The 27,417-nt window shown below is 41.1% G+C and overlaps 6 protein-coding genes across 7 annotated transcripts; 4 read left to right on the plus strand and 2 right to left on the minus strand.

Moving 5' to 3' along the window:
• Positions 1 to 2,322: 2,322 nt before the first annotated feature.
• LOC131878559 (F-box only protein 4-like) lies at positions 2,323 to 3,637 on the plus strand. The gene has a single exon (XM_059224567.1). It carries the CDS (start codon positions 2,454 to 2,456, stop codon positions 3,552 to 3,554), a length of 1,101 nt encoding a protein of 366 aa, XP_059080550.1. The 5' UTR covers positions 2,323 to 2,453; the 3' UTR covers positions 3,555 to 3,637.
• On the plus strand, positions 3,638 to 6,146 carry LOC131878558 (elongator complex protein 2-like; the record flags this gene model as incomplete). Its single annotated transcript, XM_059224565.1, is given in 3 exon segments — positions 3,638 to 4,546; positions 4,616 to 4,915; positions 4,985 to 6,146. Coding segments are annotated over 3 exon segments (2,343 nt in total). The 3' UTR covers positions 6,120 to 6,146.
• Positions 6,147 to 9,617: 3,471 nt separating this feature from the next.
• Positions 9,618 to 13,169, plus strand: LOC131877433 (leucine-rich PPR motif-containing protein, mitochondrial-like). Its single transcript, XM_059223095.1, has 2 exons — positions 9,618 to 10,745; positions 10,807 to 13,169. Exons 1-2 carry the CDS (start codon positions 9,891 to 9,893, stop codon positions 13,024 to 13,026), a joined length of 3,075 nt encoding a protein of 1,024 aa, XP_059079078.1. The 5' UTR covers positions 9,618 to 9,890; the 3' UTR covers positions 13,027 to 13,169.
• LOC131877434 (catalase-like) lies at positions 13,099 to 16,750 on the minus strand. Of its 2 annotated transcripts, none has more exons than XM_059223097.1 (9): positions 16,544 to 16,750; positions 16,381 to 16,473; positions 15,298 to 15,519; positions 14,269 to 14,816; positions 13,974 to 14,193; positions 13,831 to 13,913; positions 13,628 to 13,760; positions 13,389 to 13,541; positions 13,099 to 13,297 (listed from the first exon to the last, which is right to left on the minus strand). In XM_059223097.1, exons 2-9 carry the CDS (start codon positions 16,435 to 16,437, stop codon positions 13,187 to 13,189), a joined length of 1,527 nt encoding a protein of 508 aa, XP_059079080.1. In that variant the 5' UTR covers positions 16,438 to 16,473; positions 16,544 to 16,750; the 3' UTR covers positions 13,099 to 13,186. The 2 variants fall into 2 exon arrangements, with proteins under 2 accessions (XP_059079080.1, XP_059079079.1); XM_059223096.1 differs by having other exon boundaries at positions 16,381 to 16,486.
• Positions 16,751 to 20,150: 3,400 nt separating this feature from the next.
• On the plus strand, positions 20,151 to 21,653 carry LOC131877593 (peroxiredoxin-6-like). The gene is made up of 4 exons (XM_059223301.1): positions 20,151 to 20,632; positions 20,690 to 20,841; positions 21,094 to 21,286; positions 21,348 to 21,653. Exons 1-4 carry the CDS (start codon positions 20,381 to 20,383, stop codon positions 21,576 to 21,578), a joined length of 828 nt encoding a protein of 275 aa, XP_059079284.1. The 5' UTR covers positions 20,151 to 20,380; the 3' UTR covers positions 21,579 to 21,653.
• Positions 21,654 to 22,091: 438 nt separating this feature from the next.
• On the minus strand, positions 22,092 to 25,901 carry LOC131878373 (uncharacterized). The gene is made up of 2 exons (XM_059224324.1): positions 25,377 to 25,901; positions 22,092 to 23,232 (listed from the first exon to the last, which is right to left on the minus strand). The coding sequence occupies exons 1-2, from the start codon at positions 25,502 to 25,504 to the stop codon at positions 22,569 to 22,571; spliced, it is 792 nt and encodes a 263-aa protein (XP_059080307.1). The 5' UTR covers positions 25,505 to 25,901; the 3' UTR covers positions 22,092 to 22,568.
• Positions 25,902 to 27,417: the final 1,516 nt, after the last annotated feature.

A 27,417-nucleotide genomic window follows, 5' to 3' on the forward strand; every position in this document is an offset into this window, starting at 1 on the left:
CCTCGAGCCCATTGGGTGGGTAGGAGAGTGCCCCAAAATCGAGGGGACATGGCCATTTGTTGGCAACGCCTACTCACCTGACCGAAGCGTATTAGGTCTTTGGGACCAAGGTAGACAAGTATGGCCACCACCAGCTCAGAAGGCAATTGTTCCAAATTGAGGCCATACGTATGTTCCACTTTGACAGCCTTCACTTGAGTCGAAGAAGGTGGTACGTTAGAGCTGGAACTGCAGGGGATCTCGGTTTGGTAGAAGTCGTCCACTTCTTGACAGTAGGTTTTCCGGAACCGCAATTCTTCCAAACTCGCTCCAAACTGATCATAGACATCCTCTTCGCGTTTCCGTTTGATGGCCTTACTCAAGCTTTTCTCGGTCTTGACCTTTTGACGGAATAGCGTGTGTTGCTTAAGCACCATTTCATTCATGTCTACCAATTCTCGGGGCTCGAAATTTTCACTCAGAAGCGGCTGAAACACAGCCTCTTCCTCCTCCATGTGATGCACAAACTCGTCCAGAAATTCTTGGATGGATTTTTGGAGCTCTTTGCCAAATTTCTCTTTGTCAGCTTCGGTTTGGGAGGAATACACCTTCTCCACCAAACGGATCACGCCCAACAACTTGGAGTCCTCGTGACAATTGCACACAAGTTGGTTGTACACCTTAAAATAGGGATAGAACATGTGTTCAATGTATCTTTTGAAATTTTAAGACGAATATTTTATAAAATAAAATAAAGTTTTACAATGGGGAATGGAAAACAACGTTAAAAAGTCCGTATCAGTAAACCATGGCAGTAAAAGAGAACTGATCTAGAATGGATTTGTAAAGGGGAAATTCGGTGCTCACGTAAGGAATGTACCCAACATTATACAAAAGAAGAATGTGACAGCGGCCAATGTCTCTTATCATAATAAACCCTATAAACGACAATATCGGTCTCTCAATATCATCTTTCATAAATTTGCTCATTACTTGTGAACTTTTGAGGTGCAAAAAGCTCTTTCGTCTGAAAAGCCCTGACCCTGTTCCAATGATCTTCCATTGAACTCATGGATATGCTCTGCCTGAGGTTGCCAATGATCTGTAAAGAGTACGGCTCGGTACTGTACCTGTTTGGCTTGCAATCGGGCTTTGAGTCGGTCCATAATGAAGTGGTTCTCAATGTATTCATGGCTCTTCATCTCCCACATGGCTTCATACACCTCTTGCAGTAAGGTCTCCAGGGACTCCGTGTCTCGGGTGGAGAAATCTTTGACCTCCTTGAGTTGCTGGATTTGATCTTGAAGCAATTCCTTCATCCGTGAATGGGGAATACGGAACAGATTGGGAACCGTGCCAGGGCCTTCCAGGGACGGCAAGACAGCCGGATTGGGCGTGGATTGGCTCATGATGGAGGAAGAATGGTTAGTACATGACCAAAGGCCCTGGTCAAGGTCAAAACCCGTGCGGGGCAGTAGGTGGGACAACCTTGAGGAAAGGCCTAGGAGCCAGGTAAGATTGGGACGACTCACTGCTAGTCTTGTACACAATGTTCATGCAGACTTCAGGACTACTTGACATTCAGGACAGGGGCTAAGAAAGCTGGGAAATCTTACAAGACTTCTTGATGACCAACACGTGGGCAACCTCGAGTGAGAATGTTGTGGTCTTTAATTCTGATGTCTTAAGTACCTTCATTTTTTCATATTTAGACTGCATTTCTACGCATTTTGATCGTTTAAATGATATCTCACAATTTTTACTACAAGAGTGACTTTAAAAAGTCAGGTGGCAAGTGTCTTGCTCAGCCTGTCATCTGATGATGGGTGTCCCAAGGAATTCCCACTTTTCCCACTTTTGTTCACGTTCCATTGTTCCAAGTTGCTTAAAAAAAATTAAGCGTCATGATTCAAATACTGCAAAGATGCTTGAACTGAACTCGCTGGCCGCAGGGTAACATGATGGAAAGCAGAGGCTCTACCAATAGTCCATGCTTGCTAGCGTAGATAATAGAGTAATCCTTCTCCAATTTTGTAACACACTTTGCTTCTGCAAAGTATAGATAACACCTCTGATGTTCCCCCAAAAAAATTCCTGATGGGAAAAATGATTTTACTTGTATTTGAAAGGGTTGCTCTATCTGATATGGTCTAACACGTAGAATATTTAATGAAAAAACTAATGCGTGACAAAGAGCTAGGTTCTAAATTCATGCTTGCAAAAGTTTCCCCTACAACTCTTACAGAAGTCTTCAGTGTTGTCCACTTTTCTCCGCACTAGGGATAGGTCGAAATCAGTCAATTTTTTTCGGGATAGTACGAAATCATCCACATCAACAAGAGTACGTACTATCTCCAATCTGACTAAAAACAAAAACATGATAAGGCCAACGTGGAAAAGCAAATAATCAACCCTAGTTCTTTCAAAATTTCATCAGACTTCAGACCCCTTTTCAATGCCTTAGAACACCAAATATGGGTTTAGAGTGTTTGCCGTTGGAGATATTTTATCATATCCTATCCCATCTCCCGTTATCCTCCATCTACCAACTCGGAGCCACTTGTCGCCATTTCCACGCCAAGATCCATCAAAATGAATCCTTTTGGCGATTCAAAGTCAACCATCAGAACCATCTGCTCTTCGCCGTCGAAGGTGGTGAAGGTCCCTCTTCGGATTTAGACTTGAGTTTCACACCCACGGGATTGATTCGGGATCCCAGCCTCCTGGGTTACAAAGAGCTTTATTTGCTGTGCTCCCACGAGTTTCAAGAGGTCTTGAAAGGCTTGCGCAAGGCCGAAGTTCATCGGGAATATCTACCTCGTCTCCTAAGGTCCATTGTGCCCAAATCATGGTGGAACAATCTTCAGAGCTTCTATGACCCAAATTTCTCAGTCCGTTGTGCCCTATTTGGACCCGGGATCGAGTCCCCTAATACCAAGTATCTAGTCCATAAGATGATCAAGTCGCATACAAACTTATTCGATGCCACGGGCTTTGTCACGGGTTTACCCGGAGGCTTTGGATCCGGGGTTCAGATCGATTTTCGCAAGATGTACCAAATCCATTTGATCTGCTTGTACACCAATTCTGAACGGGTCCGAGAATGTCAAAGCGGGATTCAGCGATTGAAGGCCGGCAACAATATGCTAATCGCCTCGGAAACGAGCGAAATGCCGCATGAATCCGTACTTCAGCTTTTGCCCTCTTTGGATTGCATCTTCTTTGCTTTGGATACCTCCAAGTACGAGGCCAATCTGGAAGAAGAGGCGCAGTTCTGGAAGAGCGAGTTGGAGATCATGTTGAAAGGGCTGAAATTTTGTGATAAGAAAAACCTGCCCATTTTGGTGTTGAGTTGTTCCAACGGTGATGAAGGGCGTTTTTCGGTGAGCGAATTGGCTGAGTCCTTGGGCCTTTTGACCTTGCCGTCCAGGCCTTGGGCCGTATTCAATGTGAACATTGCCAATATGGATGGCATGACCAAGGCCTTGGATTGGGTGCTCTATCATGCCCACAAGAAGAAGGCCAACCTTGAATACCATCAGTTAAATTCTACCAAATCTAAAGCGTCAGTTTGATCTTGTTCAGCGAGAAATATTAAAACAGAAACCGCATAAGTATGATTATCGTGATTAATATAGCATTTTCGTTTCTTCTCCAGGATGAAATTGGAACAGATTTACGTGGCAGCCGGATGCAACCGGTTCTTGAAGTGCTTGTCTTGGCGCAAGGATCTCTTACTCTACGGATCTTGTAACTCTGTCGTGCTAGTGAAGAAATTGTCCAAATCGGATGATTTTGAGGTTCTCAAATCGTTCGTGGCTCATTCTGACGACGTTCGATGTGTGTCTTGGATGACGGACGATATATTCGTGTCCACATCCTCAGATTCCACAGCAATTGTTTGGAAGCGACTGGCTGATTTCTCTTTTGTACCATGGAAGATCTTAAAGGGTCATGCCTCTTCGGTCACTGCCTGCTCTGGATATCAACATGAATCCACCCTATGGATCGCTACAGCCTCGGGAGACTCGTCGGTGAAGATGTGGAAGATTGATCTAAACATGATGAAGGAAGACGGAGAGGAGACGTCCTGTCAAACTATTGATCTGAAAAGCGGGTTTGCTTTGGAAGTGAAGTTTCACGTTCTTGATGGAAACGTTCCACTATTAGTCGTAGCTCGAGATAATTCCAAGCTCCAGGTATATGGACGAGATCCCAAAGGCAAAGTGGAGTCAAACGACCTCACCCTGATTCACAATCTGTCTGGTCATGACAACTGGATCGTCAGCCTGGATCTGATACAAGTCCAAGACGATTACCTGTTGGCGTCGGGAAGTCAGGACTCGTTTATTCGGGTTTGGAGACTCTCGCCCAGAACAGAGGCTCAAGCGAAAATGGTGCAAAAGTCTGTAAAAGACTCGAAGGATGAAGAGATCAAAATGAAGGAAGAAATCGTGGGTATGAAATGCTTCTCGGAAACTAAGGAAACCAAATATTTTGCCATCATCCTTGAAACAGTCCTGGCAGGCCATGAAGATAAGGTGCAAAGTGTCCAATGGCGCCCAAGGTCCGTTTATGACACATCTAACAGCAATCGAGCAATGTCAAAACACTGATGATTTTGCTCGCTTTTCAGATTTGAAGATCAATCACTGACCTTGCTTTCTTGCTCAATGGATAAAACTGTCATCGTCTGGACGTCAAGTCCTGATTTGGGAGAGATTTGGGAACAGTCTGCAAGGTTTGGAGAAGTGGGAGGAAATACCCTGGGTTTCATGGGATGCCAATACGACGACAACGCAGAGCAAATCCTTGGATATAGTTTCACGGGCTCATTTCACTACTGGGCCAATGTTAACGCTGAGTGGAAACCATTCAAAACAATAGGTGGACATTTTGGGCCCGTGGAAGATCTTGATTGGGAGCGCAACGGAAGGTATGACAAAGCTCCAGCGGAAGCTCCTTGTGTCCTCTTATAATATGATTAACATTCTTTCTACACCAGGTATCTCGTTTCGACTAGCTTGGATCAGACCACGAGGTTACATGCTCCATATAGAGTGTCAAATACAAGTGAAGCTGTGTCTTGGCATGAACTGGCTCGTCCTCAAGTGCATGGTTACGATTTGACATGCATCACCATGTTGCCCAATCACCGATTCGCCTCTGGTGCAGAGGAAAAAATCGTCCGTACTTTCGAAACTACTCGGACTTTCCTGGCTAATCTAAGATCCATCTCCAAAGAGACTATTCAGGAAAACGAGAACATGGTGCCACGAATGGCGTTGGTGCCATCTCTCGGTCTCTCAAACAAGGGCGTTAATGCTGACGAAAACGAAGGCGATTCAAATTCAATAACTTACGACGTGTTCGAAACCCCACCCACTGAAGAGACTCTCTACCAACAAACTCTATGGCCGGAGGTTTATAAGCTCTATGGGCATGGCTACGAGATCTTCTGTCTGGCCAGTAATGCCCAAGGGACCTTGATAGCCTCGGCCTGTAAGGCTAGTAAAGCTGAGCACGCGGAGGTCATCTTGTGGTCGGTTGACTCATGGGAAATCGCTCAACGATTGTCCGGTCATGACCTCACGGTGACGCAAATGGCGTTTTCACCCAACGACCAATATCTTCTCACGGTTTCCAGAGACCGGACTTGGTGTCTGTTTGGGAAGTCTGGAGAGACGTATACCAAAATTCAACGATCCAAGGACAAAGCTGTCCATCAAAGACTAATTTGGTCATGCAGTTGGTCAGAAGATTCGAAATTTTTTGCCACGTGTTCCCGAGACAAAAAGTTGGCAATGTGGAAACTCGAAGAAGATAAGGAAGTAAGAGTCTCGTTAGGGTGTAGAGAAGTTCAGTCTCTCCAAGATTCCATCACTGCTGTGGCTTTTGCGCCAAATCTGGAGGGGGGCCAAAAATATGTCGTGGCTTGTGGACTGGAGAATGGAAGTATCATGCTGATCTCATTTGATCCAAAAGCTGATAAAGAATGGAACGTTGTGAAGCATTTGGGACCGAATGATGCTCATCATAAAACCGTGAAGAGGCTTAAATTTGCCCGACATGGTGACTCCATCATCTTAGCCTCATGCAGCGCTGATCACTCGGTGAAACTGTTTAAGCTGATTATGTAATGCCGAAGAAATATATCTCTTGCCCTATATCGTGTTTTAATTTTTACCCAGCCAACATAATAGCTCATCAAACAAGGGAAAACAAATTTCAACAATTTCCCAAAGTAAAAATCAAATTTCCAATAAAAGACAGTGGTAAACAGATGTTTAAAAAGCAAGCCAAGATAGCTGAAGTAGTATTTTATGCTGAGGACAAAGGTTCTTGAGTAACTCGACCCAAGGGAAAACTCGAGACCTGAAAACTCGGCACAAAAAGATTTGACGCATGCGAAAGTTTGGCACATCGGAAAACTCCACATAGAAAGAAAGATTCGACACATAGAAAAATTCTGTGTATCAGAAAACTCAACGCACCAGAAAACTGAAAAAGATGAAATTTCGGTTCCCAGCTTTTAATGACTACTTTTTTATGGCTTGACCAATGAGCCTCACACCTTTTTGACTTTCTCTAAGAAGAATTATTTTTTCTTTTTGCAGGGATAAACTACCTTCATTTCCGATTATCCTTAATTGAGAATGTTAGCAAATGGTTTCAGGCAGTCATGTTTTTCCGATCTGTTGCATGTTTTGATAGGTTGTGCTTTCTTCCATGTCGAGTTTTGTAATGTATTTAGTTTTCTGATGCATCGTTGTTGTTGTTTTATGTGCCGATTCCTCTTGTGTCGAGTTTCAGGTGTCAAGCTTTCCGTTGTGTCGAATTGCTGTGGAACCGAGGACAAAGCTTGTCTTGGGATAAATGTACAAGCGTTCATTTCAATTACAAAACCGGAAGGTATATTTGAAGCTTTTAGATTTCACGATTTTTTGCGAAATTGTTCAACCTGAATTAAGGAATTGTTTTGGAAGCATACATCTTGGCAGTAAGTAAACTTGAATTATTCTAAGGTGTAGCTAAGTAATGAAGTCATTAAGCCAGTTAGTTGAATGTAAACATTTAAACAATTACAATCAATAAGGATTATCGATGATGCTCAAGTAAAATGAACTTGTGTCACATTCAAATTCATTCGAACTGCAAAGCTGGCAAAGCATTATTGGGTGGGGGATAATTGTAACTTGAAGGAGTTCCGAGCTAGTCTTTACTTAGTGCGTCAAAAGGTCTGAGTTTGTCAAGTTTTTCCCTTACTTTCGATTTCAAAGTAAACAAGTACACACAACGCGACGAAATGAATCATTTTGTGCGTATTTTGGTTCCACTTTGTCTCCACAGCATCGTTTTGATCTGAAATAGGTCACGTTACCAACATTTCTAGACTCAGGCAAGGAGGACACTAAAGACTCTTTAGAGTCCCTGAGTCAGGTCACAGCTTAGTCAATCGACTTGAAATATTGTCCTTTCTTTTTTAGATATATTTGATGATTTTAGATAACTACAAACAGAGCAAAGGACTCTCCAACTTGAATGCTCCTCCCCCTGCTACAGAGCATCACGATTTCTCAGGCAATAATATTTGAAAGGGAAGAAACGTCGAAACCAGGGCCCCAAAGGGTTTAAGTCTGTGTAGACCTCGTCGGTTGAACAAAAGCAACGATAAACCTGGCAGACCTCTTTAGTTCCAGAGAAGTCCAGAGTGTTGGAAGAAATTCTTCGATGAATGTGTTAATAAGCCATTTTGAGTTTAGAGGACTTTTGGTGGTTATTGTAGATTTGAAATTGAAACCTTGCGATTAAGCTGCTAGGTAACGTTTGCTAAGATGACATGAACGTCTCGACAAAAAGACACTAGTTAATCGATTTTTGTTTTTTTTTCACGGACTTTTCTAACCGCTGTACGGAATTTAATCCCAATTACTATCAAAATGTAAGGTTGTATTTCGTCATTTTGTTGCATGTGTTAATCTTTATATGTTATTTGGTTTGTTGGATAAATTCGATGATCAGAGGAATTAAATCTTCGTTTTTTTTTTTATTCTAAATCAACCATAAACGGAGAAGTACCATTTCATTTCAGGAGAACGTTCAGACAAAAAATTAATAACCATGCTCCTGTGTCATCATCTTTGATCCAAAAATATACCCTCACAACACATATGGGAGCAGTTTTTAAGAACAGAACATTGTTGGGCGGCAAGACCGCACAATTCGCACTCATCTCGTCTCGGCAGACCGACCTTTTTACTCCTCTATCGACCGCTGAAATTGGGGATGTTGAAAAATGCACATGGAAGCCATGTGACTTCGAGAGACGCTTAACCAAAGCCAGCTGGGGCGATGCTTTTGAAAAACTCGTTTCAGGAGTGACCAGATGAATGAAAAGAAAGCCCAGACGGGGTGAGGGCGTGTTTTGGGGGTGTGAAACTGGATTTACAAGAAAAACTTGACATATCATTAGCGTTTCCCTATTTCCTCACCTTCATAGGAATCATTTGGGCACCTTGTGGAACTAACTAATAGCACATATAAACACACAAAACAAGTAGAAAAATCTGCTTATGAAAGTAGTGGTAGCATTATGTTTTAATTTGCATGGTCATTTTTGTTTTTTGGGTTTGTGAAATGCAGTTTTTCTTTTTCCGGCTATGATTTTACTTTGATCCTCTTTTTTATTGATGAGAATCTACCACGTAGGACTTCTACCTTTGAAGAAACCTAAAGGAATTGATGTAATCAGTAGAGAGAAAAATCTTTTACATTTTTAAAAGCTAACTAGCTCGCTTTGCCAACTCAAATTCGTTGGTAGACCAAATATCATATAAAAATTGAAGGTAATAAATAGACGAATTATAACCTTTCATTTTAATAGTACTGGGGTTAACATTCCCTGTAGCGGTTAGAAAAGCTCGTGAAAAACCAAACCAAAAAAATAAATAAAAATAAAAATAAAGACACATAGAATACTCATATGGCTTGACATTTATTAGTAGAGTTTAATTAGTGCTCTTACAAAGCTGTAAATACAAAAGAACGACATGCTACAAAATTGTAATTGTTAAAACAAATTTGAACTTGAAGTACATAACATTGAAAAATAAAGACCTAGATACTAGCCAATCCTACTTTGACCTACATCCTTTGAACTTTCAAAATTATAACATCACCTTATCACCACAATTGCAATCCATCTTTTAGCTCTCTGGAAGTAGAGGGGACGAAAAGTTGATGTGAGATTGAGCTTCAACTTGCATTCTATATTTTACCTTATTATCTAATTTTGATGCATACACTATTCAAAATAAAAAAAAAATCACGATTCTTTTCCTCAGGGGTTCAAACCCCTGCGCCGGAAGTACCAAGTACCTTTTTTTCCTCCAAAGGAACGCAAAATGCCCTTAGAATATCGTATATTCAAAAACAAATAAATTCTATCCCTCGTAACCAGATTTACAGCTATGCGTTACCAACTTTCAATGCTCCTAAGACTTTCACTACCCTATCTACTACCAGAAACCTGGACCCTTTGTTTCAAATCTATTTCTCATCCTAGTCATTTTGGTATATTACTCTGAAACTATGTGGTCACGGTGTTACCGACGGCTAGTTATACAATCAGTCCTTGCCCATGCTTGACTTAGAAAACGACCGACACTCGCTCACTCACCCACAGAGAGTTCTAGATTCTCCCGTGAAAAGGGAAAAAAAACACTGACATTGGATTACATCAGACAACACAAACAAGAATACAGCATACTCAAGTCAGTGGATAGGTCAAAGTGCCTCTGAAAAGTGTCCAGAAATCGGCATTCATTTTTTGAAGCCAGTGTATGCTTTGTTATACGCTAGATTTCTGCCCGTGATTTTGTCTCGGTAGATACAGGAAAAGCGGGCCCAGAATGGCGGCTTTGCTCCGTTCTGGCAAATTTCTCCGCGTTGTCTCGGGTTTTGCCCGATCGCCAGGGCCCGCATTTACGGGCAACAATGCGGGTCCCACGGCCGATACGGCGAATGCGGGCTATCATTTGGTGGTCAATGCGGATGCGGCTTCCCCATTTCAATCTTGGTCCTTGGGGCAGATACAGAGTAGCTTGCCCGTGATTACGGCTGCCAAAGACCATGGGCAACGAGATGAAGACCAAACCGTACTTTGTGAGGATGGTCCCTTGTTTCTCATGTCCAATGACATCACCCAAGCCGAGATCAAAGAACTCTTGGCCAAAATCCCAGAATTGGATCCCAAAGTGGCGCATTCACAATCGATTTTGGTTTTGCGGCTATGCGGCTCCGTCTTGGCTCATGACTTGGCCAAGGGTGAAGACCGCACGGCCTTTGCTAATGAAGTGTGGACCCAATTGGAGGAGGAGATGAAGGTCCCCATGACAATTCAACATTACAACGCTTTACTGAGTGTATACTTGGAGAACGATCACACCTTCTGCCCCGCCTACTTCCAAAACCGCCTACGAAATCGATCCGTGCGGGCGAATCAAGAAACATTTGAAGCCTTGATGCGGCGTTATAGCAAAGATGGGAACATGGAAGGCGCTAGCAGGATTTTAAAAGTGATGCAAGAACGAGGCTTCGGTGTTTCTCGAAGTGCTTTCCACGCCCTCATCAATGGCCACGCCCAAGCTAATGACTTCAAGAGTGCCAAGCAAGTGCTGAACACCATGGCTGGCCTCGAATTAGTGGCCAATTCAGAGACCTTTCTTATTCTAGCCAACGGATTTGCTCGTTACGGTGACTTTCAGGTAATTAGCTTGGTTGTCGAGTCGCTTTCAAGTTGCCATATCTTTTAAATTTCTATTTTAGGGAATCCAAGATACGTTCCAGGAAGCCGTCAAACACAAAGTCAAGATGGGGAACAAGCACGTGTACGAGGTCATTTGGAATCTGTGCGAGCACGATCACAAGAATCTTGTGTTCAAAGTGCTGGACTTGGCCAATCGGGACAGTGAGTCCTTCGGGTTTGAGACGAAGGCCGTCATTTCAAAGTTGATTGCTTCTTCCCACGATGACGTGGCCTTTTCGCTGCTCAAGTTCATCCCACAAGCTCCCAAAGACGTATCCAAGCGAGCCACAGAGTTTCTCGATGAATTAGTGAAGAAAAATCGACCTGTTTCGAAGCTGTTATGGTACGCCGAAGAGATGAAGCGAGAGAAGATCCTTGAAGGAGGCCTAGAAACTTTGCTTTTGGCGGCATTGAACAAAAATAACTTCTCCCTGGCCTTAAAACTGGCGGAAATTTATGTTCAAGACGGTCATCCCCTCTCGAAACAGATCACTTCATCTCTTTTCACAATGTGTGGCTCCTCTTTGGACGTCTTGAGCACCGCCAAAGCCATTGGAACCGCCAATCTCACCGGAGCCGATCTGAAATCCATCGTGATTCCCCATGTAGATAAAATGAGTCATTCAGTCACTGAGATCACTGAGCACTTGCAAACCACAGGTCTTGAGCCCCAGAAGTTCATTTCACCCCTCATTGATTACCTCTTGGAGAAGAATCGGCACACTGATGCCGAAGGTTTGGCACAAAGTCACCAAAAGTTCCTAAGCTCTGCTCACGCCGATTTGTTCAAGCCTTCAATTTCAGAAACCACCTCTGAAACCGGAGAAGTGTCTCAGAGTCCCGTTGCTCCGTGTATAGTAGATGTTAGCATGGTCCAGATGTTCGATCCCGCTACAAACACGTTTCAATGGTTCCCCTTACCTTATGTGTGCGATATGTTCCGGACTCAAGGTCGGTTTTGGGACCTGGAACAAATGTTGGTCACCTCCCGAGGGAATTTCAAGAGCGAGGACCGAAAAATCATCTATCTCGCCACTCTTCAAAGCTACTTGGACCACGGGTTCTTCGACAAAGTTATCTTTCTTACCCATCAGTTGGAGACTGAGGAGTTCAAGGGTGACTTTCCACAGTACGATGATCTCATGAACCAATTGGCCGATGTTATGGCCATGAACCACAATCAGTTTGCTCCCGAGAATAACACGAACTATCTTGAAGACGACAAAACCCAAGTCAAAGAAGAATCTCGTTTCATTCAGAGCCAACATCGCAATTTTAAACGTGCCCTGGGCTCAAAATCTGGCGAGGAGGCTCTGCAAGTCTATTATGCCCTGGAAAAAGCCGGCAAAATCCTAAATATCACAGAATCCTCGTCGCTCATCGAACTTTTAGTTAGAGAGAACCAAATCACCGAAGCCGCCCAAATCGCCGAAACCATGTTATCCCGAGAAATGTACCCACTACCCAAAATATTTCGCTTCTTGTTGAACAAAATGGCCGCTTCGGGACATGTGGAACCTATGGAGAGTCTGGGCCAGTATCTCAGTGCCAAAGTCAAGAAGGACGTGTCCTATGACAATCGCTTGTGCAATGCATATTTGTCAGCGTCCCGTGGAGGAGAATTTCTGGACAAGCTTCATGAGCAATTAGAACTAGCCACGCCTGAAAACATTCAGACCATCAAAGACAAATTCCCACGTGGTGGTGCTATGGGTCTGTTAGAGAACTACCCTGAGCTCATCGGCCACTACTCCAAGCTTGCTCACAAGTTCATTCAGTATGACTACATCGCACCCATGAATGTCCTTTGGACGTATCATTTTATCAATGGTCGGCACGACCTGGCTGCTCCGTTGTGGGAGAATTACGTCAAGAATTGCCCTCAAATTATGTTTCAAAAGATCTGCCAGACCGCCCGATCTCAGGGCAGTCTCGATATGGCCTTCAATCTGGTTACGCTCCTTCAAGATGCCAAGGTGACCATTGGCGCTCAGGGCATTGCTTATTCTTGTCTTCTAGACGTTCTGTCTCAAAAGAACCTGTTCAAAGATGGTCTGAGCCACTTGAATGAAGCTCTCCAGCAAGGTGTTCACTTGGATGATGTCAATCGAACGGCTCTAGTCCGACTCAAATCTGGTCTCGAGTCTATAGGCGAAAAGTTCCCCTATGAAGTACCCAAAAAATGCAACAATCTCAGTTCGGAAAATGAAAGAAGTCTGAGTCCCGCCATGGATAATTGAGTAAAGTTGAGTAGAAAAAGAATGATATTGAACATGGTTATGAGTGGTTCCAATGAAAATAAGGATCTTGAACACGTGTTAATATGAATGTATATTTTATACAACCCTGTGGGCATCGCAAATAAAAGTTTTACTACCACCAATATCGCCAAAGAGTCCTTTACAAATGGCTCAATGGAGCCTTCGATTGTTTGTTATATTTGGGCAACTTCTCTTGCAGCATTTTCTTGAAGTCGGGGTGGACTTTTCCGAATTGGTTCACGGCTCTTTCCTGAAACCATCAGCGTAAATTTGTGTGGTGTGTGTCACAAATATCAGAAAAATCAAAAGAACTAGGTAGATCAAATGAACCACTGAATTACCTGAAGGAAGGGTTGGGCGTTACACAAATGGGAAGCAATGTTATCGACCAATCTCGTACGCTCCTCGGAGTTAAGCGTCTTGCTCCAAAAATCGGTCACTTGGGGATAACAATCGGCCTCGCTCCAGGAATGTCGGTCCACATCACCTTCGACCTTCAAGACATCAGATGAAATATTGATAGATAAGATGCGTTAAAATACATATGACTTTGTTAATCAGAGCCATCAGAAACAACTACCTTGAAGGATTTCTCGCTGAATTGTTTGTCCTCCTTGGGACCCGAAAATGAATTCGGGAAATAGTTTGGAGCATCACCTTGGTTTGCGTCCATGGTCATGGGACCATCTCGTTGATAATTGGCCACTCTAGTCCTGCAAGTAAATCATTCATACTATTGGTTTTAATATATTTCCCTTTTACTTGATCATGATTTATTCATACCTGAATGGGCAATTGACCGGGATTTGCATAAAGTTGGCTCCCAATCGATGACGATGGGTATCGTCGTATGAGTACAGACGTCCCTGGAGGAAATCAATTCTGTTAGAAAAAAAACCTTTGGTATCGAATTTCATCAACCTTACCTGGAGCATCTTGTCGGGACTGGGTTCAATTCCGGGGACCAAAGAGGCTGGGCTGAAGGCTGATTGCTCGATCTCAGCAAAGTAGTTCTTGGGGTTTCTGTTCAACACGAACTTGCCAACCTTCATAAGAGGATATTCGGAGTGAGGCCAAACCTTGGTTAAGTCGAATGGGTTGAACTTGAACTTCTCGGCCTGCTCAAAAGTCATCACTTGAATATGCCTGTGGAGTTGAGAAAGATAAAAACACTCGTTATTGATCCTGTTGTACGCCTTCATCAAAAGCTACCATTCTTACATGGTCCACGAGGGATGGTTGCCCTCGGCAATGGAATTGTAAAGATCGCGGATGGAAAAGTCCGGATCATCGCGGGTCAAATCATCGGCCTGATGACGGTCAAAGTTCTTAATCCCTTGGTCGGTCTTCAAGTGGAATTTGCAGTAAATTGGATCTCCGTTCTCATTCACCATTTTGAACGTGTGGGATCCGTATCCATTCATGAACCGGTAACCCACGGGGGTACCACGGTCGGAAAAGAGAAAACACACTTGATGTGTGGTTTCGGGGCGGAGCGTAATGAAATCCCAAAATGCGTCTGGGTCCTTCAAATGGGTGGCTGGATTCCTTTTTTGGGTGTGGATAAAGCTCGGGAAGAGAATGGGGTCACGGATGAAGAAGATGGGAGTATTATTGCCCACCAAATCCCAGTTACCCTCCTCGGTATAGAACTTCAAGGCAAAACCTCGAGGATCACGAGCGGTGTCGGCCGACCCGCTCTCACCTCCCACCGTGCTGAAACGAGCCACCATGGGCGTCCGCTTGCCAATTTCACTGAACATCTTTGCCTAGAATTTCAAAGTTGGTTGGCTTACATAAGCAAGGAAATTTGTCCTTTTTAGCAGATGTCTAAAGTGGTCACACTAACAATAAACCAACAGCTCAGCTTGACTCAGCTGTTCATGCGCCATTTTGTCATCAAATCGATTCCCATCTTGCTTAGATTTCCTCAAATAAAATTGTCTGGAAAGAATTCCAATATTTCCACCCAACGTACACCCTTTGTCAAAGAATTTCCTCTTCATTTGAATCATATGGTATGACATACATACATGCATTCATGAACGATACATTAAGTAGATTATCCTCCCTATTTATTAAGCTCCTCAGTACAACCTGGTATAAGCTTAATCTTGATTGCTTCCATACAAACGGATCCACGATGAAGATTTCTGTGAAACATGCCCACAACTAAGTCGTAAAACCAACTTAATCGTGGATTTGATTACTTGAATACCATCAAATAGATGAGTGCGTATCTGTACTCACCTTGCAATATTGAGAGATATCATTGGTGACTTCAAAGTATCCAAAGGCTCCAGCTCCTTTGGCGTGGACCACTCGTTCAGGAATTCTCTCTCGATCAAAATGAGAAATCTCGTCAATGTAAACCGCATCTTGGATCAGGATTGGTCCCTTCTCCCCAATCGTCAATGAATTCAACTTGTCGGCAATGGGAGCTCCGGTGCTCGTAGTCAGAAGGCCACCATTCTGTAGTAATAGATTACAATGTAAGAGGATTGACCGTCACGGATGGTTGATTAGTTTTCAATTTGGTATTTTAAATCCTATTCCCTAATGGTTTGTGCAATATGTTGGAAAGGGAGGTATTTGGACGAGTTGTATGATTTCTTCTGTTATAACATGTTCTGTATTTGATTGGATACATTTTTGTGCGATGAATCTTAAAAGGAGAAAGCTCTTTCTCTGAACAAGACAATTTATGGGTCATGATTTCGTTTCAAAGTACTCGTTATGGTCGTTATGGTGGCGAAGAGGCAACTTTAAGCTGACGTACGAGTCTTGCGTATGTTTCGGATCACAAGGACATTTCAATGGTATTGAATCTTATAAAAGCGATAATGAAAGACATTCATCTCGAAGTTAAGTTTCATACTTGCCTCACTTTCATAACGCAGACAGTTTGATAAACAAAAATGAGAAACCGGTTATTCCACAAATCTCGAGCATAAAATAATCGAACAGAAAATGAGCGTATCCCCTAACTTTATACAATAACCGCTAACATTTTGAAAAAAACGATGTCTCATTTCCACAGCCTTTGCAATATTAAATGATAAACTAACTCAGAGGCAATATTCTTATAATAGCTTTGATTCTATCTGTTATGAAGTGGCCTTTCAATAAGATCCACAATAATCGGTCCATTACCATCGATTTGCTATTGATAAGTTATCATCATAGCTAATGTTTCATAAAAAACATAAATCTCACCCAACGTTTAATGCAATTAATCTGATTCATTATACCGTAATTCAGACACAGAAGTGACTCAAATCTCCTAAACTGATTCGGTTCTTTCAAAGGTTGATTTTAAAGATTTTTTCTTACCGCGACGGATTTGCGGTAATCCTCCAGTTGATTGGTAGCTTTATCCCGGGCAGCCATTATGCCTTACTTGCAATGTTTAAGCCTGTCTTCAAACTAGAATATAGCTCTAAAGCTATGAATGGTAGTAGTACGACATAAAAGATTCCACTATCCTCTTTCTTACCTGTTCTGGTCGAGCAAGTTTCTTAGACTGAATCGATCTTCGTGTCCAGATCAGAGTCCACCTAGATACACTCCTGCATCAACGATAACAAGGTCCCTGTGTACCTATTTTCCTTCATTCGACGTTAGCTTCAAGGAGTCTGATAATCACCACCTTCAGGCTGATTGCACTAACTATCTCAATTTTTTAGCAATGACACTTCTCAAGCTCTGTGAGATGACTGTCGAACAGGAAAATCCTTTATCCTTTTTGGCAGGCCCCAGGTTTCTTTCACTCCAATGGCACTTGCCCGAGCGCTCAAAATGGCAAACCTTTGAATGGGTTCTGCGCATGGGTGGCTTCGAAGGAGGCGCACAAGTTTGGATTGAGTTTTTTTTAAAGAACTGGTGGTCCTACTCATGAAGCTAGACTTGGGAATAAACCAGATTAGTTCTATCTGGTATGAGACAAATTCTGAATTTGTTGTTGACAATTGAAATTTCAATCAAAGAACGAGATGAATGGAACTTTAAGCATTTTTAATAGCCACCCTTGAGTTGAACATGCTTGGTCTAATTTAGAAAATATATATGATTACATATTGAGGCGCTTGAAATCACGAAAGTAAATCATGAAAGTACAAACTATATTCAAGCATTCTTCTAAGTATTTACGACTGGACCTTTTTGTTCCTGTTCACGATATGGGCTTGTGGGCTTTTTGTCGCCAGTGTTAGTTTGAGGGTTAAATTCATTTCAAGAGGCCAAAATCATAAAGTAGATTTGATGACTTTGAGGTCCTATTTAACCAAGAAACAGAGCATTCCACTTTTACATTGCAGGGCAATGTTTTGCAGTCTTTTTGTCGAATGAAACATTTTGGCCAATCCCTATTTTGGTTGCTCGATCGAGCAAAATGTAAGAGAAAGAAACATGTTAAAGATATCAAAACTTCGGCTTCTAGCTTCTAAAGTTTCCTATTTCAAATAAAAGGAGCAAAGTTGATTCGGCCCATATGGAGTGCCCCAAGATAAATGTTTTTACCACATGTTAAACCTTAGATCAGTAGGCTTAGACCTAAACTTTGGGCATCACCCAGGGTTTCGATGACATTTTGAAAACATGTTTTGCTCAAAAGAATTTGAAGATGAAAACAACTTTTTAAGTGCCAAGACAAAGTATCCCGGCCAAAATAAATCATGTTTGTTTAAACGCCCAGTAAAATTGCAGACTTCAACTGAATCAAATATGAAGTATATGTTTAATTCTATCTTTTATTATTCTACAAACATAATTGGGTTCGGATATTAGCTAATAATTAGAACGGACCAACTGACATGGTTAAAATTTGAAATCCATCGCTGAAATACTCCAAGAATCCTAAACAATTGCATTTCTCTCAAAAGAAAAATAATCTACCTTTTACGAAGGACCTTGGCGGCAAAATATATGGGTTTAAATAGTTAAATTGTTTACTAAACTCTAATGACTTAGAAGAAAGGCAGGAGATATTTTGTTTTGAAGTCAAGGAACCTGATTGCCAAGGATGTCCAAACAATCAGTTTTAGTGATATGTGTCATGTTCTCGCTTTAAAATGCATCCTGTTGATAGATTTCTTTGTGCTCAAAGTTTCAAGGTTTTTGAACAAATGTTATCCTCGTTAAGGCAGGATGGCGACTTCCGGCAAATGCAATGATTCAACGTACATTGAGGCAGTCAGCAGCAAAAACCAAGCTCAATTTCAGAGACTTGAGACTACGCGATACTACTATCTTAATTATCTTCAAGGGTTCCTGAGCTTTATTTATTAACTTGTGGAGACCCTGGCTGACTCTTGGGGTTATTTACTCGATAATGGTTTCCTTACAAGAATAAGTGTGATTTTGATTCTTAGGTCGGATCTTGGGGCAAGGTTTTGGGTTTGTTTCAGAACCTGAAGCTGATCTACTGAATCATGGTTGTTCAACAACATCTTTAAGGATGTTGAAGGTTACATTGGATGAATAAAAGCGTGAATGGGTGGTATTTCATGCCATTTGGTAAAGATTTTTACAACGAAATTGAAAGGTGTCTCTTTTCTGTTGGAATTAGTTCGTTCAAATACGGATGGTTGCTTTATCTATTACATATCACAATTGGCAGGGTTTCCAGGTTCAAGCCTCGTGCTCGATGAAAGTTTCTGGATCAAACTGTTCAGCCCTTTATAAGTATAACTTTTGCAAGCAACTGCGAAACTCGTGAAGCAAGGAAGAAATCTAAAATTACAGATGAGCAGCGTTGTCATCATATTTTCTGATTCACTTTTCTCCTGATAAAAATAATCCCTTAGTTTACCAAGGACGACTTAATCACTGGACAGAGACGGTTGCCAACTTTTCTTCAGATTAATCACACGATTTCTCGTTCAGTAGAGTTCGGCTCCTTTGAACTGAGAACACATTGAGCAATTTCGAGCTCAATCAAATGTTTTTGTCAAGAGTTATAAACATTATAAACATCCACCCTAAAGAAGACACAAAATGTTGTTACAAAAGAAAACTGCATGTTGCATGGCAGTCACTTTCTTTCACTTACAAATTTCAAAAAATCAACCTGCTTTACCTTTTCAAACTTTTTCGTTTGAAGAGAATCTCTTGGGTATCTTCAAACTCGATAGCATGAAGAAGCGAGCTCGTCAAAGGTGTCTTGACTATATCGATTTTCTTTAAGCCTCACTTTTATAACCTTTAAGCAAAGAAGGTAAAGGCTATTGAATAAATAAGTATTCCCACAGTACAGTCACTGTCCAGTGGTGTCGTCGTCCGTGGGTACACAAATAGCAATTAGAGTCCCTCCTTTGAGCTTTTCCATGTGATCGTTCTGCTTGATTATCCTTTTCTATTCTTATGAAGCAGCAATGATAATGTCTCACCTTTCATATTGTAGGACGAAACATAATGATGCGTTCCAAACCAACTTTTGCTTTCATAGTAGATTCCACAATCCCAATTCATATAATAAATGTAATCGTGTTCACCATTAGTAGTTCGGTTAGAGCTCGGTCAAATTTGCAAATAAAAATAGTTTGTATTGAAACCATAAGCGTACGTAAAATGTCACCAAAGGTTATCTAAAGAAATAAAAGAATTTCTTATCATAATACCGGCACGGGTTTAAAGGCTGACTATACCTTGACAGTGTTCTTTGGTGAAATTTTTCACAACAAAATGTCCAGGTTTAGGATTATTTGAAACGAAAACCATTAATTTGGGGAAATTTGGAAAATGCACCTGAATGTTTGAAAATCTCCCGAAATGGTAAAATATTTGAAATAGAATTGAAGAATTTAATCAATTTCTTCGGAGTCCTTACTTATTATCATTAGTTTAGTCATTCAGTCTTGAAGTCGTTCTGGAGGGTATTGATTAAAGGGAAAAAAAAACATGTTTTTCTTTCTAATTGAGATTTCGGCGTATGATTCATAGGATATGAATTTGAATATGAACTTGAATAAGAATTATAAATTTCTCATCTTCAAGCGTCATTCCAAGCAGCGCTAATGAAGATCGCAAATTGCTTGATCCTGAACTGCTGGGATTCCAATTCCAGGAGCGATAAGGAAGTCCGCAAAAAGAAACCCCAGAAAATAAATGAAAAATGATTCTAGATTTCTTCTCCATCCAAGTTCGAAGAATCTGAGCTCGTCAAATTCTCGTAGAAAGTGCTTTCACCAGCCTTTCTCACTCATGTCGTGCTCACTTCAGAAAATGAGGACAAATTAAAAAGAATCATCTCTCCTTATGACGCCCATTCTCTCTCATTTTCGTGCCAGTTGATCAGCATCCTCCAGAGGGATCGGAGGTCTCACTTTAAGATACAATGAGCCATGGGAAAATCTATTCTAATGAAGTGATCCAAACAGAAGATGACCAGTTTGACGATGATCCGGATATGCCGCGAACCCAAGCCAAAATGGGAAAGAAGGCTCCAAACTTCAAGGCCAATACCACTGAGGGTATGATAGATCTCTATGAGTGGCTTGGCGACTCTTGGGGAGTATTATTTTCCCATCCGGCCCCTTTCACACCCATTTGTACCACAGAAATGGGTAGTATTGCAAAACACTACGAGGTTGGTACATCTTGTGATGTGATTTTCCGGTCAATTATGAGTTGCTTGTCCTCGCAGGCTTTTAAGAAGCGAAATGTCAAACTCTTAGGGATCTCCTGTGAAGATGTGAACCTACTTCATGATTGGGCCGGAGACATCAAGGCCTATTATGGTTTGGAACATTTTCCAGTCACCCTTCTGGCTGATGAATCGCGGGCAGTTGCTTATCTGTAAGTGCTTTTTGAACATGTCTTTTTTAGATCTTGTTAACAGCTTGGTGGTGCCTAACAATCAGAATACATGACATTTAAACAAATCGAAACAACAAATTGTGTCTTCCATGACGGTTAATTGAAAATTTCCCTTAGTCAATTGCCTTTATAGGTTGATCAAACACGATTTTTTTTAAAATAAGATTGAGGTTTTCAAGTCTTTCAATCACAAAGGTATAAGAACCATCCTGATATTTGACAAACTATTAGGTATGGACTAATCGAACCCACCTATCGAGATAACTTTTCCGGTATTCCTTACCCTTGTCGTGGTTTGTTCATCATCGACCCTAAGAAAATCATTCGGATGATGTCATTTCATCCTTGGTCCATTGGCCGTTGTACCAAGGAGATCATACGCTCCGTGGACAGTCTTCAACTCACGGACTCTTTTGACAACAAGGTTTGAAAGTCCCTTCAAAGATCTTTAGGTATCACAACGTGATTGAACACCTCTGTTCCAGGTCTGCACTCCCGCGGATTGGGAGATGGGCAAGAGTGCCATGGTTGATACAAGTGTAACTCCCAATGACATTAATACTATGTTCCAAAGTGGCGTGATCACGTGGTTCTTGCCCTCGGGTAAACCTTATATGCGCACCATTGGGGATCCAAAGAAACCGGAACCACGAGTGGGAGAAGCGGCAACGAATTTGAATCTCATCAAACTCGCCTATGGTTCTGACTCAGATTAATTATGTGTTGCCTAGCAATCGGCATTGGTCGTTATGAAAGTGCAATAAATATGTAGATTCTGTGAACGGTACCAATTTCATTTAGTTGTGTGAGTAGTTACATACGTTAAATTCCTGGTTGAGAGCAAAAATAATCTTTTCTAGTTGCTCTTGACATTCCAAAACACAGGGTGGCCGGAAATGACGGAAATGAATCAATTTGATATTTCAGAACAAAGTCGAACAGCTAAAACAGCTTCTTACGAAAACATAACAACTTTTCAAAAAACTCCCATAGAACATGTGTGAGCGTGTCATACGTAAAGATGTTTATTTGCGGCCACCGGAGACTCCAACAAACTCAATCAAAGTTGGCACAGGAGGACAAAAGGCCAAGCTTATACTCACTCGTCACGACTGTAACTTGTTCGAGATTTACAGACTAGGTAGCAAAATCATACTCGAACTTTTCGAAGAAGTTGCGTGATTTTGGATCCTACATTCGGCAGGAAGGTTTGTCAAAAGATCCTCTTCTTTGGCTTAGATTGTAGAAACATGTCTTACACGTAATATCAAAGTGTCTTACCCACTTACTATAATGATCGTAAAGTTATTTAGAGTCACGTGTCTTCTGTTATTGGGAAGGCACAAAGCTAACAAAGGTTTGATTAAATACCACAAAGCTGCAATTACAGGAATTCATTTCTTGCTAGAGGATGTTTCCATTTCAGAATTTGAAGGCATCAAAAATGGTTTAGTGTTGCATCCAAAAACGTTAATTTAAAGTCAGGTACTTTGAAAGCTCTTGCAACCCTTGCAAAGACTGATTGATAACTAGGCGAGTTTCAGAATTCAAATAGACACCAAAAGACAAGTTATAACATTCACGTTCATTTACTTCCGAAATTTGAACGGTTGACAGAGGACCAGACACTCCAGTGGTTGAAAACTGTTACACAAGACGCCCAAATTTCAATTGCTTTCTACACACTGCTAATTGAGTCTCAGTAACTAGCTCAAATCTTCATCGTTCACTGAGGGCCTTGTAATGCTCAGTCCTGGGACCATTTTCTGAATGGATGCTTTATACTCTTCGTCTTCTTTAGTTACATGGGGTTTGGTAGAATAATTTTCAAGTCCATCATGATGGCGGTCATTATTAGAATTGGCTAGAACAGCGTCTCTCGTGTTCTTTCTTATGGCCTCCGGTTTCAAGGAATTGCCGAACTGGTTGGAATCTTGACCAGTAACTCTAGAATTGCTATCTCGGTAGATTGGTTGTTGATTGGGGTCATAGCTGATGATTTCTTGGAAATCGGGTAAGGTCCTTGGTTTTAGAATCAATTCGGTTCGTTTGAGGTAACGATGTTTCTTGTTCAAATCGACGTCATCAAAATCGAAGCCTTCGTTATATTGAGCAGAAGGCTCTTGCTCGAGAGCATTGAACAGGGATTCATCATTACTGTGAGGGTCAGCCATTTCTACAAAGACATCATCGTCAGCCAGGGAGAGTCGCCGGGATGAGAATTGACTGTAGTTTTGAAGGTCCTCTTCGGCTTCATGATTGGCCTTTAACGTTTCAACGCGGAGTAAGTCCTTGAAATGTCGGCGTCGACGTTCTGGCAAAATCAAGACACAGACAAAGAATGCGATGGCCACCAAAACCACAACCAAGCTAAAATGTATGGGATAGAATATGAGTTTCTAAAAGTATGCAAAGTGAAATAGGCTCTTTTACGTTATATCAAGTATGTGGAAGTCATTTTTCCTTATTCTTATGAATATCGAGTGTTTCCACCCCTAGCTATTTTTGTACCCAAAGCACAAAATAATTTTCCTGTAACCTGGAAATTCTAAGTGATAGCTTCCTTTCGCTCCACCAAGGATGACGTCATCTGGATAAAAGTTCATTTTCCCCCTCCCAAAGGTCTCTGTCCAATGGTGACGACATCAATACAAGACAAAGACGATAAGAGGGAGGGGGATTGGCAGCTTTAAGCCCGATTAATCAAATCATTTCTTGTTGATTTGAATTGGGATTTGTTGTATACAGAAAGCTTTGTCGAATGTTTCAAAAAGCTATCAACGTTACCGTATTGATATTTCTGCAATATGGGATTTCTTAAATAAATTTGTGTCATTTTGGGGAGAAAATGGTGAGATCTGAAGTTTTTATCATTTTCCTGCTTATATATTTCATCCATCCATTTTGCATTGCTCTGTCTCTCTTATCATGGCAGTTTTTGGAGACATAATATTAAAGGTTGAGGCACACTTTGCTTGTGCACCATTCTTCTCCTATAAAAGTCAGACACATCTTGACGTGTTTCCATGGGATAACAGTAAATAGTTGGGAGATGAGTGACTAATGTGGAGAGAACTGGCCTGCTATCATTTTCAAGAAACTTGAAAGTAGGGTAATCTTTTCTCTAATATATAATGAAACATAATCTTAATAACAAAATTGTTTCATTGTGACATTATCAATATGCCTTTGCAAATCTCAGGTATTTTTTTACCATGCAATAATAAAAAGATATATGTACAAGATGCTCGTCTAGTTTATTGGTCTGAGAAGCAGCTTGAACAATGCAAGAATCCTCTCTCCAGGATTGTTTGTTTGTTCAAAAGTCAGATGGCAGCTCTCTCACTTGGCCCTCCTTCTGATGATAGGTGTCCCAATTGAGGGATAGCCCCGCTTCGTCGTCAAAGCCAACACTAATGATTAACTCACCTTCAGGAATGACCACATACAGCTTTTTTGCTCTACAAAATACAAACGTAGCATGACAAGGGTTCATAAACTGTCTGTTTTCAAAACAATTCTTAAAAAGATATTGCAAATACTTCAAAATGAGGTTCGTAAAACATTCACAAATGACAAAAAGTGTTTCGTACAAGAGGAAGAGACAATTTAATACTGATGCAATTGTATCACAAGTGCAAATTAATTGTACTTAAACAAATTTGAAAATAAAGTAATTGTGATTAATCATATTTCAAACCCATGTATTTGTATTTGCAATTATCTACATTTATAAAATAATCTTGATATCTGATATTTGCGTTTTCTCATAAATGGATTGTCTGTCCTAGTTCCTTATTAGTGGCGGATCAATTGTTTTAAAATGATCTCTTTAATTCTTCAAGAGGGCAAAATATGAAATACAGCTATTGCAACATGATGTATTTCAATGCATAAGGATTCCATCCACAGACCTCGCATAGCGCGAGGAAAAATGCGAACACTTGCCTTCATCAGGCCGTAGATGAATTTTGGTGTCTAGTGACTTATTCGTTTTCATTGGCAAGCGTGGCCGGATTTTTAGCAAGTTTATCACTGACTGTATTTATTACAGACCCGGCTATTGCAGGTCGTTACTGCTGATGAGTCAGTCACCCTTCTCTTTTTCAGTGTACAGATCTGCTGACGCGAAGCCCATTTTGCTCTGCCCTAAGGTCGGGCCAATGCGAGATCTAGTCATTATATGATCTGTGATTCCATCCCTCGTAAAAAAATCCAGGAGAGTCTGAAATTGGGCTTCTCTAAACTTCAACCCCATTTTCTCATAAAACCTGTCAATATAGTTGGGTTTTCACTCACTGCCAAACAGCACCTTCATTGACCTGTTCAGTACGTAGTAAGTGTTGTTGGAAAGTGGGAGTGAGTGGTTTTGTCGAACCACGTCATTTTCTATCTTGAAATGATATTTTCAACAAGAACAAATTCAGTTATTGTGGACTCCGAGTAATAGATATGGCATTGGGACTACACTATAAAACCCTTTGGCAAGGTAAAATAATAGCAAATCAATTTACCTCCAATACATAGGAATATAGAAATCAAGCTGTCGTTCCAATTTGTCCACTCGCTCCAAAAGCTCTTGTGCTGTCATGTTGTACAAACTCAACTCATCGTCATTATTGTATTCCACAAAATCCGCCATCTTTCTTCAGACACTTCAAACACAGATCTGTACCATCACGTTATTATGTTCGATTTCTTGTTCCTTGTAGATCAATCTGGCCACTAGCTGTCTAACTTTGACACTTTGAATCTGGAGAGCTATTGACAAAATCTTTGGAGATTTACATCACGCATGCATTGTGTGTTGAAATGTTACATATTTCCAGTTATCTTTATGACAGGAGATCAATCCGTTTGACAACTCCCTAAAGCCCCAGTTAGACCCGGTGAATGCAAAGATCAAAAACAAAAAAGGGCCCCCAGGACTGTCAGCATGTTTTGAGCTCTTTGCCGGCTCGTCTATAAATTAAAAAGATTGAAAGAAAAAGATGAAGGAGACTATCATATTGGTACAATACGATCTATCTTCCAGGTTCTCCTTCTCATAATCTGCAATAATCAATGCGCTTTTCTTTACCCAAGGATCTTTTTTCTGAATATTTTCCCTATGTACCTTGCTATACGCACGTGTCAAAAAAGACCATTGTAAAGTTCATGATTGGCCTCAATATCAAACTTCCACATAGTCATTTAGCCATGATTTCGGTCCATTTTGTAGTGAGAGGTTGCGGGATTAGGAACTTTAAATTAACCCCAAGTGGAGACTGTTTTCCCCCTAACAAAAATTGGTTTGCTGATTACTTTGTGGATCTCTTTATTGATTTACCTGGAATCGCATTTCTTCCTTCCTTCCGTAAGACGCCAAAACAAGGCTCGGTGCATTCCCTGTCATTACTAAATATCAAGAACCATAGCAACGATTGATTTTTTGTACATTCTAACGAGGTTTTATCGAGAAAAATAGCAGCTTAAAAAAGTCTTGTAATGATATTTGTTAAGGACAAGTTTTAAGGATACTTTCATTTCAGCTTCCTATTTATGAGAGAATCCTTTTTTTGAGGCCTAACTCTCGATATTTCTAAATTGTGTCAGTCGCCAAGTTCAAGCTCTCTTTGAAAGTATTGGAACATCATGGCTAAACTTAGGTATAGAGGCCCTTGATATTGGCCCCATCATGTTATATTGATCTTTCCTGATCCCATTTTTTCCTTCATCCCATATTCCTACGTGGGGGGTGTATGCCTATATGTTAGAAATAATTTGCACATTAGTCATGTAAAAATTTCAAATGGAGAAATAGAGGTCTTAGTTTGTCATCTAAAAGGTCTTGATCTGTCTATTGTAACAATGTAAAGGCCCCCTTCTTGTTCAGTAACCTGTTTTAGGTCAGCTCTCCAATTCATAGGAAATGAGTTGGATCAGGCAGTCTGCATGAAAGTTTTCTTTGTAGGGGACTTTAATTTTCCGGCTAGCGTTTTAGAGTGGGAGGCTAGTCCAGATGGGTATATTCCCATTTCGAAATCGACATCTCAGTCGTTCGAAAAGCTGGAAGAATTTGCGATCTTGCGCAATTTCGCCCAGCATGTTGGTGTAGCCACCAGGGTGAATAAAGTTTTGGATTTGGTTGTCTCCAATGACCCTGCTCTGATCCAGTATGTCCACATGGACTTGCCACGGAAAATATTTGTCTATACATGTTTGGCAAATGACATGAAGTATTTTCATATCTCAAATCATGCCATGGTCCACCTGGAGAGATCCCCCTTTGAAAATGTAACCTTTCCATCAATTTTTGGCAGACTTCAAAAGTATAAATTCTTGCCAGAGATCTTGTCACTTTTTGCATTGATTTTGATGAACCCATCAACGTTTTGATTTCAGCGAGCAAGATAATTGATGGGTTTAGCTATTTTCTTTTTCTTTTTGGTGCGGACTTCCTTACCGCTACCGGGATTGGAATCCCAGCTGTTCAAGACGAGAAGATTATTTATTATACTTGACTTTTATTTATATATATTGTTTGATCGACCAACGAATTGGAGTTGGCTGATC

The sequence above is a fragment of the Tigriopus californicus genome, chromosome 3 (assembly GCF_007210705.1).
Source record: "Tigriopus californicus strain San Diego chromosome 3, Tcal_SD_v2.1, whole genome shotgun sequence".
Taxonomy (NCBI): domain Eukaryota; kingdom Metazoa; phylum Arthropoda; class Copepoda; order Harpacticoida; family Harpacticidae; genus Tigriopus; species Tigriopus californicus.

Bases quoted from the DNA above. Each gene is read 5' to 3' on its own strand.
- LOC131877593 (XM_059223301.1), top strand. From the start codon at position 20,381: ATGAGCCATGGGAAAATCTATTCTAATGAAGTGATCCAAACAGAAGAT. The intron at 20,633-20,689 runs GTTGGTACATCT...TTGTCCTCGCAG, and splicing joins GTATTGCAAAACACTACGAG to GCTTTTAAGAAGCGAAATGT. The intron at 21,287-21,347 runs GTTTGAAAGTCC...CCTCTGTTCCAG, and splicing joins CGGACTCTTTTGACAACAAG to GTCTGCACTCCCGCGGATTG.
- LOC131877433 (XM_059223095.1), top strand. From the start codon at position 9,891: ATGGCGGCTTTGCTCCGTTCTGGCAAATTTCTCCGCGTTGTCTCGGGT. The intron at 10,746-10,806 runs GTAATTAGCTTG...TTTCTATTTTAG, and splicing joins CTCGTTACGGTGACTTTCAG to GGAATCCAAGATACGTTCCA.
- LOC131878559 (XM_059224567.1), top strand. From the start codon at position 2,454: ATGGGTTTAGAGTGTTTGCCGTTGGAGATATTTTATCATATCCTATCC.
- LOC131877434 (XM_059223097.1), bottom strand. From the start codon at position 16,437: ATGGCTGCCCGGGATAAAGCTACCAATCAACTGGAGGATTACCGCAAA. The intron at 15,520-16,380 runs GTAAGAAAAAAT...CTATTACTACAG, and splicing joins ATTACCGCAAATCCGTCGCG to AATGGTGGCCTTCTGACTAC. The intron at 13,914-13,973 runs GTAAGGTTGATG...GATTTCCTCCAG, and splicing joins GTCCCGACAAGATGCTCCAG to GGACGTCTGTACTCATACGA.
- LOC131878373 (XM_059224324.1), bottom strand. From the start codon at position 25,504: ATGGCGGATTTTGTGGAATACAATAATGACGATGAGTTGAGTTTGTAC. The intron at 23,233-25,376 runs GTAAATTGATTT...CATACATTTTAG, and splicing joins TATATTCCTATGTATTGGAG to CTTGGTTGTGGTTTTGGTGG.